The 18,416-nt window shown below is 34.3% G+C and overlaps 2 protein-coding genes across 3 annotated transcripts; one reads left to right on the forward strand and one right to left on the reverse strand.

Annotated features, from left to right (window-relative positions):
* Nucleotides 1-421: 421 nt before the first annotated feature.
* Nucleotides 422-13,316, reverse strand: LOC123879661 (VPS35 endosomal protein-sorting factor-like). Of its 2 annotated transcripts, none has more exons than XM_045927514.1 (18): nucleotides 13,041-13,316; nucleotides 12,564-12,651; nucleotides 11,809-11,913; nucleotides 10,818-10,959; nucleotides 10,563-10,717; nucleotides 10,092-10,264; nucleotides 9,161-9,500; nucleotides 8,419-8,594; nucleotides 7,961-8,064; nucleotides 7,310-7,491; nucleotides 6,665-6,811; nucleotides 6,032-6,201; nucleotides 5,435-5,597; nucleotides 4,649-4,820; nucleotides 3,631-3,770; nucleotides 1,799-1,967; nucleotides 1,040-1,305; nucleotides 422-668 (listed from the first exon to the last, which is right to left on the reverse strand). In XM_045927514.1, exons 1-18 carry the CDS (start codon nucleotides 13,058-13,060, stop codon nucleotides 591-593), a joined length of 2,790 nt encoding a protein of 929 aa, XP_045783470.1. In that variant the 5' UTR covers nucleotides 13,061-13,316; the 3' UTR covers nucleotides 422-590. The 2 variants fall into 2 exon arrangements, with proteins under 2 accessions (XP_045783470.1, XP_045783459.1); XM_045927503.1 differs by having other exon boundaries at nucleotides 10,563-10,732.
* A 691-nt stretch (nucleotides 13,317-14,007) lies between these two features.
* LOC123879719 (mpv17-like protein 2) lies at nucleotides 14,008-18,273 on the forward strand. Its single transcript, XM_045927623.1, has 4 exons — nucleotides 14,008-14,467; nucleotides 14,561-14,703; nucleotides 14,954-15,085; nucleotides 15,788-18,273. Exons 1-4 carry the CDS (start codon nucleotides 14,335-14,337, stop codon nucleotides 15,971-15,973), a joined length of 594 nt encoding a protein of 197 aa, XP_045783579.1. The 5' UTR covers nucleotides 14,008-14,334; the 3' UTR covers nucleotides 15,974-18,273.
* The last annotated feature ends 143 nt before the right edge of the window (nucleotides 18,274-18,416 follow it).

An 18,416-nucleotide genomic window follows, 5' to 3' on the forward strand; every position in this document is an offset into this window, starting at 1 on the left:
TTTAAATCGACATGGAACTAATAGAAATAGAAAGATTTTTTATTCAAATAAAATGTTACAATACAAGTGCTTTTGAATCGTCAAAAAATCTACTACGGCACTGGTTCGGAATGCCCTTTCCTACTGCAGAAGAATCAGCAAGAAACTCAGAAGATGCTTTTTTCTAGCAAAGTGTTAACTCGGAAATTGCCGCTGGCCTATAATGAACAAGGTTTACTTAAATGTCTCTCGTTTGTTTCATACTAAAAAGTAAACATCCTAAAGGACGTACCTAATTCTTTTAGGCTGTTTACTTAAGGCTTTAAGGCCGCCTGTTGTACTTATATCCATTGCATAAACATTGTTGTATTTAGTGTGCAAAGGCAGAAAGGCAAAACTAGGTAAAATGCGAATTGTGATTAGTAAAAATAAACAGTGGAACTTAAAATGATTATTCGAATGCGTTTATTTGTTTTCAAACAATAAACTGTGAGTATTTAAAATACAAAAGTTCGTAATATTGATATTTTTATACATGTATAATATTTCATGTCTTAGATAAATGGAATGAATAAATACCTAAATCATATCTTTAGTACCTAGGTAATTGCTTAACTCAAGTTAATTTTATCGAATAATCGCCGACACTCCACATTTTGGTCCTTTTCCAAGACGGATAATAGTGCCTTCTGCAACAAACGAAACCATTTTAACGAAGCCGATAAATAAAACTTCCTAAAGAGTAGAGCGTCTATGATCGTCTATGGTGCTGAGATTTCTTTCTTCTTTTTTCTTCCTTCATCATGTAAAGCTGCTAAATTGAGATAGTACTGGTTGCCAGTTAAGAGTCGATATGGAAAGGTCTGGATAGTTTTAGTTAAATTAAATAATGAATTCTAAGTTCAACTGCAGTTGTGATAACTCTTTACAAAAGACATGATGTTGGTCGTAATGCCCAAGTTTTTGGATTTCTCTTAAATTGAGAAAATACTTGGCCTGCGGACCCGTTGTCCTTTCCAACCTATATATTATATCTATATATTCATATTGACATACTCACGGCAAACCTATTATTGGAGTCCTGTATTTTTTGTGCTAGTGCCCACAGATTCGCTGCGAGATTTGTCATAGAGCCCTCTTGAAGTTTACCTCGTCTCACAATACGCCAAAACAGTTCCAATGCTAAATTGTATTGCTTTTTTGTTTCTTTGGCGTCGCCAAGGTTTTTTAAAACTACCAACAACTCCTGGCATATATTTGTGGCGTGGTTTTCTATAGCTTCTACGAACTCCTCTTCAGAACCATACAATTCGTCGTTCGATAGAACTAGATTGAAATAAAAAGGGGTAGATTAAATAATTTTAAAAACAGATGAAAAATACCAGGAGCGATACCCAGGGGAGAGGCAGATACGACTCTTGCTGGTTCCACAATTTTTGATATGTATTTAAAATTATATATCCTTGCTAAAACATTATTATTAAAAATTATTATAAGAGTAGAACATTTGACAACATGTACCTAAGACAAAAATATTGGGATGCCCTATTTTTTGGCAATTTATACGTCTTACGACGCGCTTGAAAGAAATTTAAAATCTATTGTTGGAATAATTGAAATTGCAATAAAAATTATTCAATAAATCAATTGTAATAAAACGAAAGAAATTGCATGCTTTAAAAATGAAACATGGATTCACATATAATATAGTCATACCATGAACAAGAGAGGCTACATTCTGCAGTAGCCACTACAGTACGACCAATAAACGTACAATGTTCTAAGGTCTGCTTTAGCCCGATAAAAAAATGGTACCTACCTCCATCTATGTGATAAGCATATGTTTCCTGTGTCATTTGACAAAGAAGGTCCAAGGTCCTAAGTAGTAAAGTATAATATAACGGATCAGTCTTCCTCCAATGTATTCTTTCCATAGTCTTTATGAAACCACTCAGTATGTAAGCCTTGCTGTTGCTGTCCATATTGTCCTAAACAAAGCAAATCTGAGAGTTAATTATATGTGACACAATCACAATTATAGGGGCATTTAGAAGTGCGCTAAGAACTTAACCCCTTAAGGCCACCCCCTTATTCACACCAATTCCGTACACGTGACACGTGCGTTGTGACGCGCGTAAACCCCTAACACACCGGGTAACGCATACGTCCACGCTTTACGCAAGCGCTCTGCCGTGTTTCATACAGTTTCATAAATTAAAACGCAATGGTACGCGCTACGTCTACGCTTACGCAACGCTTACGCAGCCTGTGTGAACGAGCTATTAAGGCTTAAATTCAATCACACTGTGCTTTTGACCATTGTGATTTAAAAAATTGTTCAACACCATCCATGACGATGATCTAACAATCCGACTTAACATTAATCCGCTATAATACAAAACGGATCCATTTTTTTAAATGACTAACCATTATGAAACGCATTTTACAAATCGATTGCGATAATATATTTATTAATTGAATGCGTCCCTAGAATTTGAAATACTAGAATCTAGATTATGAATTGGGGCCATTATTAATGTTGTAATGGCCCCAGACAAATACTAATTAATAAACGAACCACACTAATATACGAAACTATGATCAAAATAGGTCGAAGAAACAGCTTGACTAAAACTTGAGACGGCGACGACGCTTAGGGCAAAATCTAGTTAATAATAATAATGAAATGTTGAAAAGCTACTTCGAACGCCTGCCAGCCAGATTGCATTTAATTGATTGATACAGCAACACAATAATAATGCAGCCTAATTTAGAGACACAATAGAATAAATAGATGGTTATTTGTTATCGATTACGTTTACTACGCCACGAATTCTTGGTTTACAATATTCAGTATTCATTGTATTATTCACCACGACTCGCTTATAGAAAAAATCATTTCCGATTAATGTTGAAATTTTATGAGACAAAAAAATCAAGTAGGTAGGTAAATTAGGTATGCATTGAATAAAGGTTTGGTGCAAAAACTAAATGGTGGTACGGCTCCACTATTGGGATAATGTAAGTGATTCTACTTTGGTCTTTTACGATAATTTACATTCGGCAAATCAATTTGACACACTATTCGGGATACGGCGATTGTTTTGTGTTTGGTTAATTTTTAAAATTTAGCAAATCAACCTGCCGGCAGACGCGACATGCTGTGGCAGCGATTAGTCCACCTTGTTGTATTTTAGATATTCCGAAAAAACAAATGATTCCCGCGAGCTTTTTAAAAAACCTATGGTCGCGCCAACCGTGAATATGCGGTACGATACAGTTTCCACCGGCCAAATAACTCGCGATATCCCGAATCATTTACCGATCCCGATAGTGCAGCCGTATCATACCATAACAAATAGGACGGCGACGACATTTGATCTCAAAAGGGTTCAGTTTTTGCTTTTAGAGTACGGAACCCCGAAAATAGGAAAAGCAAGTAGGTAATGTTGACTCAATTTTTTATTTACATTAGGTAGGTAAGTCATTATGAAATACCGAGTAAAAGCATATAGCTAGTCACACAAGAAAAAGACCTCACAGGAAAAATACCTAACTAATAAAGGCATAGACGTGATTATAGAAACACACAAAACTAAACAAAAGTCACAAAGCAGGGGCATAAAAGAAGAGAAATATATAGGTACTTACCGGTAAAATTAAAAGAGTTGACAGGAAATTACTGAGTAGGCCGACTACTTTATCGTGAGTAGATTTATTTTGACCATCCTCTTGAATAAACTGTGGAATTTCAGGTATTAGACCCACTAAAGTTTTTAAATTCGCTTCAGCTGTAAGGTAAATAAAAAGCAATTATTTCATTAATTCATGAATACCTACTCCTTAAATTGGCAAGGAAATATTGATTTTTATCCATACTATGTACTTTTATAAATGTGAAAGTTTTCAAGTTTGTAACTCCTTCACACCATGATTTTTTCGAATATAAAACTAGCTTACAGTAAACGTCTACGAATTTCGCTTAATTTTTTTTTAGGTTGAACGTCAAAGCTTCTATTCAAATTCACTTTGGTCTACGATTGAACACGTTTTATTCACGTGAAAGCATGGGATGTTTTTTAGCTAAAATGCGAATTTTCGACCTTAAAAAAATTATTAATGATACTGAATTTTTTAAATGGTTAACGGCATTATACGCGCTAGTTTACGAGCATTTTAGGTGCACATCAACATTGTTGTATGCCAAATTTGCTGTAATTTACCAACAACACTATATTTTTCCTTGTTTATTTCTGTAAACCAATTTTTTTTGTAAAATAGGAAGCAAATAAATTGATTCAAACGACTGGAAGTTAAAAATTAATGACGTTTTATTAAGTGGAAAATGATAACATCAAAAGTTTTGTCCAGACAAATATTTAGGACAGAACGAAAATGTGTTCTTAATTATTTGCAAAGCAGCCAGCATATTCCATAGAAGTGTATATTTTGAACTTCAAGTAAAATATTCAGAATTTTTGATTGTTTGTTTTGCTAAATTAAATATCACGAGTACATACATAGCTATATTTATGACTGGGCAAAACTTAGGAATGATTTCATTTTATGACAAAGTTATAACAAGATGTTTTCTACATTTGCCATGAAGTAGGTAGTCGTTCTTAACTATTTATATGTACACCACTGTGTATGTAGGTGCAGCACTCACCCTGCCCGATGCAGCAGTTGAGCAGCGCCACCTGCCCGCCCAGCAGGTACAGCTGGGCCTTGGTGAGCGGGCACTGCAGCGACGGCACCGTCACGAAGCAGTACGCGGCGCACGCGCGCTGCAGCCAGCGCCCGCGCGACATGTCGGCACGCGCCGCTAGTGCGTTCACGGCCTGCGTGCAAGGCAAATAATGTTCTTTCTGTTTCGAATGCTCTCCCAACCGAATATGCAGTCTAGCCAAATTCGCAGAAGAAATAATTTCCTAGGTCGCTAGTGCCGCGTTGAAAAAGTTCACATCAGACGAAAAAACTCGTATGCCAGTAATCCGAGTACATACATTCTGATGACGACAAATCATAACAGAATTGACTAGGAATACGTCCTAAGCACGAATTTATTATAATTAAATTTTTAAAGGTGTCTGTCGACCTCTATCGGCAAGTATTCGGGGTCGTAGTAGACTGTCAGAATCCTCTTGTTTTATTCTACTACAGTTTCAGTTTACAGAGACTATTCATTTATTTTCATAAAAAAGTCGAGTTGAAATGGCGTTTACATTACATTGATGAGTTTTGTATATAGAGATCCCGGGTCAAAACCGAGTGTCTAATAATTTCTTTAAGATACCTACAAATAAAAGCCACAGTACTTCGATTAGCATTACTGCAATACATGGAAATTCAACTTAAATGAATTCTATTTTCATTTTTGTTAAGGATTGAAAAATGTGAAAAATACCAAGAAACTGTACTGCTACTCAGTAAAAAAATAAACCTCCGTACTCACATGAACCAGCGCTATAAGTACGGAATCTAGTTTGATGAAGGCAGATCGACACTCGACATAAAAGTTCAGCTGTTGCTCCAAATCATCATGGTAGGACACAGCATGTATAAACTTATTGATCAGTTCTGCACACACTTTACTCTCGTCTTCCACGGTCACCGCGCTGAAATAAAAAGTTGCTCGTAAAAACCGTTGTCAAAGAACAATGGGCAAAATAGTTATCATTGGGGCCACTTCCGAAACTATTATTACATCGATGCATAATATTTATGAACAAACGCTGTATTGAACACAATTCTCTATCTTACCTACTTATAATGACATCAACTCATTATTTATCTATAGATACATCTATAGATAAATAATGAGTGGATATCACTATAAACATAAGCACCAATATTGAATGCAATGCGCAGAGTGCGGGGTTCAGAGTTTAGATTACAGAGTGTGAAATAGGGAGATTCTTAAAAATAAATAATAAGTAACAGTTTTAATGGCAAAATGTCGGAAAAAAATACTCGAGTACGGAATACTCGGTGCGCGAGTCTGAACAGCTTTTTTTTTCGGCCGGTTTTCTTACTTACTGTAATTACTCACTTAATGGAATCATGTAGTATACAACATAGCCTCATCAGACTTGAAATTATAATGTGGTCCTCTATTTCAACTGAGTTGTATCTTTCGAAAAATATAGTAAGCACTATCTTTGCCATCATGGTACGAGCATTAGATGTCTGCACCAATTCCACCAGTGGCATGAAAGCATCCTGCAAGTATAAAACAAAATATTATATATATTTAAAAATTTATATATGTTCATCTGTCTGTCAGTTCTTCATCCCGTTCCATCGTTTATCCAGTTGAGTTGAATACAGTTGCTGTTGTTCTAATTTTTATGAATGAAATGATTCTATTGATTGATTATATATTATAATTAATATCATCATATTATCGGAACTTTAATGTAGTTTATGCAATTATGCATACAAACGCACTGATGTATTTTACTCGTACTTTAGGTACTATTACAACACTAGTGCGTTTTATTTTACGGTTTATACCTTTAAAGCAGTAGAGACAGCAGAGAAATGAAATAAAACATCATAAAAGAAAATATTGATAGTTATCAAACTAGCTTTTGTCGTAGTGTAAGTTAAATTTGTAAAAAAATCTCCTGATTAGCATATGGCATGTTTTAATTCGAACTAGTTAGTTTTATTTATTTCTCACCATGAGGAAGAGTTCTTCAACATCAGGTATGGACTTCAACATTCTCTTTGTGAGTGTTTGTATCTGCGAACTGTAGTCATCGGCCGGCTTGCCACATTTGATCATGTAGCGTATTGTACCACGCAGTATCATGTTGATATGCTGTGTCTGTAAACCAAATTAATTTAAGGCGCTTTTGCACTACTCCGATTATGCCAGAAATTACGGTTTGAAAAACTGGATTAGTTAAATCCAGACCTACATCTGCTATGTTTCAGCAGATCACCTTGGCATATAGATTAAAAATAACTAACAATTCCGGACGTATGTGCGGGATTCCATTCTTTCAATTTGTCATGTCATCAGTAAGAACAACTCTTATTAAATACATATTGGGACTATAAAACACCTCGATAAATATGGCGATTCAAAAACAGCTGTTTCATGTGCGGCCATTATATTGCCGCACTAGTGTTAATATGAATATTCCTGCACAGCTTTGTAGGCTAATAAATGTGGCGTATTTAAAAGTATTTTTTAGTTTTAATAGCGGTGACGTGAGAGCACTTTAAGCACAATACGAAATTTTACAAATTTAAAATTTCATCCAAAACGGTGGCACATAAATTCAGTGCGAAACTTTCTCAGTTGACAAAATAAACTTACCGATAACTGTGTGCATGCAAACTGTAACCAGGGCTCTAACACTTGAAGGAAATCGGCTGTTGATTTCATATTGGTTGCAATTTTCCACCAAGTTTGGCTTAGCGCTTCTGAAGACAGCTGGCAATAATTCTCTGCATGGCAAAGATGCTCTCCGACAGATGCCAGTATTTGGCTCAGTAACACTAGAATTATAAATGTTTCAACGATTTTCGGCAACGCTTTATTTTTAACCGACTTCCAAAAAAGGAGGTGGTTCTCAATTCGGCCTGTTTTTTATACCTACTTATCGTATTATTTTTTATTATATCATAAATTACATATTATAGTAGCTTACTTTAATCTCTCAAGCTTTCATGGCAAGAATTTTGTATAGTGGTCTCTCTGTTACGTAATCCCATAAAAATGACAGAGACAAGGGACTTCAACCATTTTTAGTCACCAACCAATCACAAACGAAACTACGTTGAATTATTTTATGAAAACTTATTTTTTGAAAATGTTTGTGATTTGTCGGTGACTCAAAATGGTTAACGCTCAGAGATTTCTTTCTGTCATTTGTAAGCGATTGCGTAAAAGCGCAAGAGAGCGCGCTATACTTAATTCTTTCCGTGGATAGTGTATATAAACTAAAGATGAGTAAATATAACTCACCCATATGATCACATTGATTGCGTATAATTTCCAAAATAGCTGGAGCTTTTTTGATAACACTTGTTGAATCAAAAGCAGACACACAGCAACAGAGTAACAATTCACTGAAAACAAAAACACATAATACTTATTTGTAAAACTAAATGAAATTGCAGTATTGATAATTATGATTTAATATTTTTATTTGGACATAATTAAAGCACTAACACCGTTTTTTATATTTTGCCTGTCTGTATGTTAATCCGGGTAATCTGCCGAGTTCATCTTTGAAATAATTAATCCGATTTTGTAGACTTTTACGGGCTTTGCAAGGAATGATAATATTAAATATAAGCTTTTCACCATCAAAATATTTACCTAAGTAATAATAACAACCTGCTCACTCAGAATATAATGAAGGTAGATACATAGTATATAGTTTTACAAGAGTTGCTCGTTTAGAAATGAAGAATACTTACCTATTTTCCGTGGTTTCACATTTTTGTAGCATTTCTTCCAAAAGTGAGAGTTTACATTTAGTATAATTCAATGTTCCATAGAGAAGCCACTCCACAGCAGGAATATAGAGACTCAGGTATTGGTCAGCTGTTAACAACTGTGTTCCAAATTTTTTCGCCATATTCGGGCAAAAAATCTGCGGATATAGGTACGCTACTATTACGCCAGATCTTTATCCTAAAGGGGCATTCCAAAGATACTTAAAGGTAACTCGTAGGGTGAAATGGTAATCAGGAAAAGATTTTCATTGTATATTTCATGAATATGTAGGTACTTTAGACAAGGGGTCGGCATTCTGCATGAGGCCCCCCCCATCCTTGCGGCCTGCGACTGTTTTGTGATTGGTCTTAGAATTCTGAATTATTTTGAAATCGTGACAAAATTGCAATGTAACATCCGCCACCGCGGAAACTAGCCTATTGAATATTATTTACAGATGAATAGGTATAGTTAAAAATCGAATCTAATGTCAAAAATACCAATGGCGCTTGCCTGTTAAAAGGTTGCCGACCCCTTCTTCGAACTTGTCCATGAAATCCATGAAAATGAGCTGACCCTGTACCAAATTTCGTCAGAATCGGTTAAACTGTTGGGCCGTGAAAAGGTAGCAGACAGACAGACAGACACACTTTCGCATTTATAATATTAGTATAGATATGGAAGTATGGAAGTATGGATATACAATTTATAGGCAAGACCTACTTGTTGATACTCTTCAAGGAATTCCTTTAAATTGTCATTGAAATAGCATTCACTCTCTTTTCCATATAGATTAGAGGCCATGTTGCATAAATATACCCTAACATAAATCGCAACCAGTGGGTTCCCAATCCCTCTTATCATCCTTGTCAGCCTCTCAATCGCTGGTTTTATTTCACTTTTGGAAATAAATGCATAACACTTGAGTAAAGACATCTCCATGTATAACCGTGGCAAGAGCTCTCTGATGGAAGCCATTTTGAACATCCAGTTTTGACATGTTTCTCTGGCTGACTCTGGGACACTATTCGAATCTATATCATGAAGTTTTAAATCCACATTCCTGAAATAAAATTATAAGTCTCTTCATCATCACCCCATCGCTGGCCAATCGCGGATTGGCAGACTTTACACACCTTTGATATAATGGAGAACTCTCAAACATGCAAGTTTCCTCACAGTGTTTTACTTCACTATCTATAATATCTATTGCAAGTGATACTTAAACGTTTTTCACACATGACTTGCAAAAGCAGTAATAGCAGTGGTCAAGGAATCGTCGGGTTTTTGTCGCGAGGTCTGGGGTCTGGGGAGGTGGGGTATGGGAGGCACACACCTTTAATTTTTCAGAGTTAAGTATATCAAGACTACAGTCTACACCACTAAAAAATGCTTCTAATGTTCTACACCGCATGGAGTTAATTTTTTTTTACTGGAAATCTAACTCCTTTTTCTATATAAAGACGTCAGCCCAGACTGGCAACAAACAATAGAAATATTGGTATTGATGCGGCTTAACGATTAGTCTAATATGAGTATACAAAAATATGCAGTACAAAAACTGAAAGGGCTGTTCAGTTTGAGTCTTTTACCGGTGAAATATTGAATTTACGGTGCATAAAAATCGAAATATATATTAACTTTAGGAACTCACCCAAAACTCTTTCTTTTGAGACGATCAAACACTAGAGCGCCAAAAGTTCCTAGTACATCACTAATCAGGACAAATTTGCTGGGATAAAACTGCATTACATTTATGTCAGATAGCAGCTTTGAGCACTGTATTGCAATTTTAAATGCTTTTACTCTTTGTTCTGAATCCCAGGCCTGTATTATAGAAAACAAGATAAAGTTAAACAGCACTAAAACCAGACTAGGTACTAGATAGATATAGTGAAGTTGTTTTTTTGTCGCTCGGTGTATTTTAACATTGTTCTATATTTTATATTTATGAACTTATAATTTTTTCCTCTTACATTTGATATCTCACTCGATATTTGATATCTCACTCAATACAATATCAAAAAAAATTTTTGGAGCAAATAGTAAAAACCTGAATCCATGCGGACGAAGTCCCAGGCATCAGCTAGTACTAAAATAAAAAGTAAAGTAAAATTAGACCTACCTTCTTAATTTCATCATCAAGCATATGAATTTTAGTAACGAATTCCTGCTGACTTAAGCCCATTGTCTTTCTTACAGACGATTCATCAAAATCATCAAGCTGCTCCAGCCTATGTTTAACTTTCTCATTTAGATTTGATACCTGTCTTAAAAGAGCTGAAAAGGAACTAACTTAAAAGAACCAATAAAAAAAAAAGCCGTTATTAGTAACATTATTAACATAACATAAAGAATTATTGTCTACTTAAGAACATACTTTTTTCACCACCTGGCAGAAAACTACTGACAATGGTTAATTTCTCTCCTGTGGTATATTTGTTCAAAATTGCTGTTCGTTTTCCATTCCAAACTTTAGGGTAATTGATAGCGTTCTCACACTTTTCATCTGGTCCTGTATCCTGCAATGATGAAAATATATGCATTACATAATATAATTTTTTTTTTATTAATCTTTGCATCTGACAACTGCCTAGGGCAGAGACAAATCTAGTGAATTAAGTCAAATTTTAAGATTCGCCCCAGGAGTTTTTTTGTGTAGACCAAAATTCAGTTTCTTGATAGTCACAGATGTTATGGAAAGCGCAGTAATTATCGATTTAAAGATTAGTAACACTATTAATATAAATAGCGAAAAGGAGAGGGGCCAGTACACCGCCCTGCGGCACGCTAGCAATGATTGGGATGTAAAAGAAGAGGTGTATGTCAATTTTGACAAGTTACTGACAAACAAGCAGGTAGCTGACGAAGTATCAGCTTCACAGGAAAAATAGATTTAAATATAGGTATATGTTAAGCAGGTTAAAATCTAGTGTTACAACTGTTGCTAAAATTGAGGATACTTGACTAGTCTGTTGTCCATATTACATCTGATAGATATCCTCACAGACCTTAACCAGGGCCGTCAAGGTGCTGTGGCCAGCCTTAAAACCAGACTGGTTAGGGCTAAGGACTAATCATTGTTTTTAAACGACTTCAAAAGAAGGAGGAGGTTTTTTTATTTTTCATCCAAAAAAGTTAAAGTAGATGATGGACTGTGCACTCTAATTTCATGATACTAGGTCCATTTCATTGACCTAGAATCATGAAATTGGAGTGTTGGAATGGAATAGATGTAATAACCATATAGGGTTTAAAATACAAAACCCCAAAACCCTATGAATTGACTTAACTTGAATTGACCGCTTAGTATAGTGGTTGTTATGGTAACTTGACCATCAAGACCAAAATGTATGTATTTCTTTACTTACATCATCCACATTCAGTTGTTCAAATCTCAGTAATGGATCCAATTCCTCAAATGGAGAACTCCATTTCTGAAGAGTCTCTATAAAACTTTTATTAGCACTGAGTTTCTGGAATCAAATATTATAATATTTAAGTTCTTAGATTAATAATTAATTAAAACATTCAATATTATTGTTGCAATAGCTTTGGAGAGTCCTCCTCTCCAACAGGTGGTTGGTCAAGTAGGTACCAGCAGCCATCTTTCATACATTACTGGTACAGTACTACCACTTTTGTGAGTCTCATGAGCAAAATTCGTTGTGTAGAAAAGCGCAATCTAAGTGTTACAATATTTTTATGATAGTATTCAGTGTAGGTAAATGGTAACTAGGTGTGTACCTAATCTTCTTGGAAATTTTCATATAATTTTCAGTTACATAAGTCATCAGTAAGTAATCGAAAGACGGTGCAATGAAAACTATCATTCCTCAATGATGTCAGAAATATAATACAAGAAAAATCTAAACTCCCAACCTGTTCGTCATAATATTATGCCTTCTAAAAATTCCACTGAAGAGTCCACCTTGGAGGGAATCTCGACAGTAACTCAGTTGGAAAAGAAGTTACACAAATACAAAATCACTCACAATACAAAATTAATGCAAAATGCAAACACATGTTGGATAAATGGACACTTAGGCCTTCAAATCTTCTTCTCTGCCTTCCTATGTTTTGAACTCCTTAACCTATACCTAGAATAAGTCATTCATTTACATACCACATTAAGAACTTCTACTTTCAATGGATGGTTGTTGATCTCCAAACTAGGATAGTCATGCCTATGTTTCTGTTTCATTACAGATGTCCTAAAAATAATATTAAGATTTTTGGTATGTAAGTCATAAAACGTTTTATAGCTCTGAACTTTTTAAATGTATAGTCCAAGAGCCATAGCATACCAGACCTACATCATCATTTTCACACTACAGGAGTCAAGAAGATTTGGCTACTACAAACCGAGATGCAGCAACTTTGATTTGACAGGTAGCAGATAGGCAACAGGTAGGATAGGAACATATAAAAAAAATTGCAGAGCAATTTTAAGTACCTTTACTACCTGCTATCTGTCATATCCACTGCGAAACAATGCTCTTGCCTCCTGAAGTGTAACTTTGCGAAGAAAAATTTTCAGCCTTTTAAATATTTACTATGACGTAAGTCTGGAGTTCATGGACTCTTACTCCAGTAGGTTTACCATTTATAATAAACGGGCATTATAATTAGCCCCGAATTAGGCTCAAAACACAGCTCAAAATTAAAAAGTAGGTACAGCTCCTGCAACTTATCTCATGTCTCCTAGTAACTTTAATCTATGATCTGTTGCTCTAATTCAGTAACAAGTAGGCAGGCCTTACAAATATTCTAGACCTGGCTTACTATCACGGGCCTATGAATAATTATAAAAAATTTATTAAATAATGCAGCAAAAGCAATTTTAATTTTTAATTGAATGAATTGAATTGAATTTGAAATTTTTGACATCGAAGATTGACAAGTTGACATTCCCTGCATTGTTGCCAACTGCTTGCCAAAAATTTTTTTTTTTCTCTCTCGTCTGGCTTTACAAAGATTAACCAATGTCAAGTTCGTAGTTATTTGTAACAAGTTAGTTAAACTATACAAGTATGGACCCCGTCTGTGCCGGCGCTCGCCGACACACGCATGGCACCCCCTTAGAGCGCTTTCCAGTCAGTTTTAATAAAAAAAAACACTCTCAAAAAGGCAGAGCACGCCCGCCAGCTAACACCAACACAGACGAAGTCTTGCCAAAAATTGTATCATATTAATGTCAAAAATCTTTTTTTTTTTCTTCTCCTCTGGCTTTACATAGATTAGCCAATGTCAGGTTTGTAGTTATAATTACAAGTTAGGGAAACTATATATTATGTATAAAATAATGAAAAATCGGGATTTGGAATTGGAATGTCAAAAATCATAAATGCTCTCAAATGCAAAATCAAAGACTAATGTCCGTGTACCCTTCGATCATAGATTTATAGTACAATACGTCCATGCGTGTACCCATGTATATTTGTACCCGTATATTCAAATGTATTTATTCTATGTACTCTGTGGCTTTTACGATTTGACAAAAATGACAAAACCATTAAAAAATTCGTTTGTGATTCGATTTCGGATTCGTGGTCTGTGATTCGATTGTAGAAATTAGAATGTACTATATAGTCTGAAAGAGAATAATGAATATTAATATTAGTTTAATGCAAAACTAATTATTGTCTAGACTAGTCCTAGTTGTACTAAGTAACAAAAGACCAATAAGAATACAAGAAATTATGCCTGATCTGAGTGTTCAAATTATTTATAATTATTCCTTAAAATACATTACACGTGTAACTTGCTGGCTGCTGGCACTCTTTCAAATAAAATAAAGCGGAACGCTGCGTTTATCCCAGAATAGTTGAATGTGTTTGTGGGATGTTATTACATAAGTGTTAAAAAGTGCAATAAACCGAGTTTCAAAGTGGAAAATGTCTGTCTGGAGTAAAAATGCTGCAGTAACGATTTTCAAGAAGTATCCTCTACTTCGGGGTATGGGCTCTTATGGTATCATTTGGCCCATTTCTAGCTTTATACAGCAAACTTTTGAGGGCAAAAGTTTCGGTAAGGTTCTAGCTATGATGACGAAAACGATAAATTACTATTTGATAACTAAAATGTTAGAGTGCTAAATGAATTCATTATCCTTGCCGACAGAATCAGAAAACAGATATGATTGGTGGAGATGTGCTCGTTATGGTCTGTATGGCTCCTGCTATGTGGCTCCAACAATTTACACCTGGTTTACTATTGCGAGTGTAGTGTGGCCTGGTACCACATTTAAAGTGGCACTTATAAAGGTAAACTTTTGAATTGTTATATATTTCATTACATATATCTCCTGTTATATTTGTAACATAAAATCTTCATTTAAATTTTCAAAAAAAAAAAAAAATGATACATAAATTATTTATAATTTTTTTAATGATATGGTTTACCTACACTTCATGGAAATCAAAAATTATTTAAAAATGATATAGGTACTTAATAAATAACATATATTTTAATTCAGTTAATAAAATATTTATACAGTTTATTATTCAATTTCAGACATTTGTTGAAACAATAACTTACACCCCATTTGCAATGTGCAGCTTTTATTTTGGCATGAGTTTATTGGAAAGAAAATCGTTTGATGAAGCTGTTACAGAAGTAAAAACAAAATTTTGGCCTACATATAAAGTAAGTTGGTGTACTAATATTTGTATGCATTCTCACAGGTATCTTATGTAGTACCCGCTTTGGTAAAATGCAACATATTTGTGTAGATTTAGATTTTTTAAAATTCCATTGTAATTCTGAGATTTCCTGGGATAAAAAGTATCCAAGTTCCATCTACAGGATGCAAGCTGTCTCTGCACCAAATAAATGATGCCCACAACTTTATCCACATAGAGTTAGGTTTTTTAGGATCCTGTGGGAACTTTTTAAATACTTAATAAAAATAATAAAAGAATTCCTATGCCCATTCCTAAGATGCCAAGGTGTTCCTGTACTAAATATCGTTAAAATCAGCCTTGAAAAAGTAGCAGACGGATAGACAGACACACTTTCGCATTTATCATATTAGCAGGTTTAGGGTTAATACCTTATTCCAATTTATCCAGCTGGGTATTCTTTTTTACTATAACCACTCCACGAAATCACTTAACTTATTAGAACTATCAAAGCTCTTAAGCCACTCATTCCCAAGCTTTCTTATCATTTAAATAATCCTTTACATTATAGTAGGAATTTTCAGTAAGATTACATTTAATTATAACTTTGAACTTGTTGAGAGACATCCCCAATATGTATTCTGGGAGCTTAAAATTACATACATCCCCTTTTCTACATACTATTAAAAATTGCCATCTTTCCTCAAATTGCTAAATATTATTTCAGGTTGGAGCTTCTGTTTGGCCTGCTGTTGCTATGTTCAATTTTTATTTCATAGCTCCAAAGAACAGGGTACCCTTTATCAGTATTTGTAGTCTCATATGGACTTGTTTTTTGGCTTATATGAAACACTTAGATGCGGAAAATATACCTTTAAAATTAAAAGACAAATCTGCCAGGTTAAATGCTTGAAACATGGCTATATGAATAATTTGATTAATTATTATTATTTTATAATCTATCACATAAGTGTTGTATGATTTGATACTAGAATATTAAAATATGAAGAGCATGAGCATATCCAGAATAAAGCACATTAATCAAGTTTGACCATAATAAGGTATTTTTATAACAAAAAAATACAGCTGGGATTGTTTATACAGAAAGCTAAAAACCCAATGCAAAATTAAAATATTGCAATAGTGAAAGAGTAATTGTGCAATATACCAAACAGGCATGACACCAAAATTGCCAAAATTGAAATGTTTTGTAATTTTGGAAAACTACGAAATGTGTAGTTTAAGCAAGGTGTTCTTAAATATTAGGACTTCCTTAATTTTAAGGGCCGATCAAATTATAAGGGTAAGTCTTGTATTACTTCTTGGCATTTTTATTTTTGGTGTTGTGCCATGTGCGTCTTAAGGCCTGGGATGGCTATTCCAATATGGAAAAATTAAAATTTAATTGTTTTTTTATTTGTAACAAAAATACTGTCTGCTTGTGCTAACATTCCATTCAGCTAAGCAAGATAATAATCATTTTCTCTAAAGTAATAACTAAATATTTTGGTTTACAACACATTTAACGCTTTTTATCTAGCTATGCTTATAAAGCTCTAGGTAATGATCTGTATAGATAAATAATATTTAATATTTGGTATTAATAACAACAGTATTATATAATTTATTTAGAGAGATTTGGTATGTGTTATATGATAAAAGCCAATAAAAAAATACATAGCTGAGGTATGAAATAAATAATTTCCAAAACCTTGTATTGATTGATAAAGATATCAATGCAAGTCTAGTTTGGTGCCTTTTATGTAATTTATTTTATTACTTGTGAAAATTGTGATACAGGTATTGAGTTAAAAACTTCTTAAATAAAGTCATAAGTGTACTGTATTGTAACATAATCTGAATTATTGCTTAAAAGTCAAGAAGCGAACCCAATGATTGAAAGGGTTTGAACCCTACCCATTACACTATTGGGCCTAATTGTATTGTACACAATCTCTAAACTGAAATGACAGATCAAAAGGTATTGCTATCCCTTTCATAATGATTCCTGCGAAAAAGGGTACCACTTTTATATCTGCCAATTCAGTTTAGGTATTGTATAAATTCTGTGTCTTCATTGTATATGTCGTGGCCAGATAGTAGATCTGCCCATTTCATGAAATAGTGGCATTTCATGAAATAATTAATAAGCACTGACATGGCTCATGGCCATGTCCAGGATTTATGTATTTCAGGAGGGGGTTTATTAATGCCTTAACCTGAATGCTTTGAACTTAGACAGGGTGAATAATGCACTCGCGCGCTCTTGTTTATTGTTGTAGTCTATCTTACTTTCAAATTGAAAGGTAAAGTTAGGATGATGCATATATGTCAAAAATAAATAATTTATTACGAATTAATAAATAGAGGGTCTTCCAAAATTTGTAAAATCACTTCCACTATTAGTTTTAAGTTTGCTAACCTTTTTAAATTATCAGTTTAACTAAAAAAAACTGCGTCAAACGTTTATTACGTCACATCTAAAGCTCCCTTTGCCTTACTAAGCGAGCATGTAAATGTTCCATAAAAAGTCGCTGAATTGACTAGTAGTCAGTCATCATCCCTCTACTTAGCCCTCAAATCGAGCAAAACTTTTTTTTTCGTGAAATGTTTTGATTAAGGCCCTGATAAAACCCCGCCCGAATTGATATTCCTAGCTACGGCCCTGTTAGTGCTTGTTCACTTTTCCATGAAATGCTACTATTTCATGAATTAGTCAAGCTCTTCATGAAATTGGTTTATGGTAAAACGATTTTTACGATAAACCTAATGCCCGTGACTTCGTTCACGTGGATATAGGTTTTTAAAAATCCCTTTTAAAATACCTATATATCCACTTTCCAAGGCGTTCCTTAAAAGTCTCATAGATGGCGCTGTGTATGCCCTTCCAAGTAGCAAAAGGATGCTACTTTTTGTTATGAAAAAATTAAAGAGTCCCCACGGGATAACCTAAATCCAAGCGAACGAAATTGACCGACTTTCCTTGTAAATTTTTAAGGAACGGGCCCTGGAAAGCTCCACATTGTGATTTTTGACATGCACTTATCTAGTTATTGATCTGTGGGACCATTCCACGTAGGCATAAATTAGTATGGTACCTACCTAGTTAGTTAATAAATTATTGTGATTTAGCTTATAGGTATATACCCATAATTATTACTACGAGGTATTATGTTGTTTTATTGTTAAAAAAAAGAAAGTTAAACTTATAAATTGAGGTTTTTTTCATTTCCTTTGTTAAGGCCATTGTGTCAGTGGCGGCTCATCCGAAGCCTGGAGCGACGTCACTAAAATGTTAGCTATGGTTCTATCATTTCTTTCGATCCCCTTCGTTTGATTTTATTTCCATTCTTGAT

Source organism: Maniola jurtina, chromosome 3 (assembly GCF_905333055.1).
Source record: "Maniola jurtina chromosome 3, ilManJurt1.1, whole genome shotgun sequence".
NCBI lineage: Eukaryota > Metazoa > Arthropoda > Insecta > Lepidoptera > Nymphalidae > Maniola > Maniola jurtina.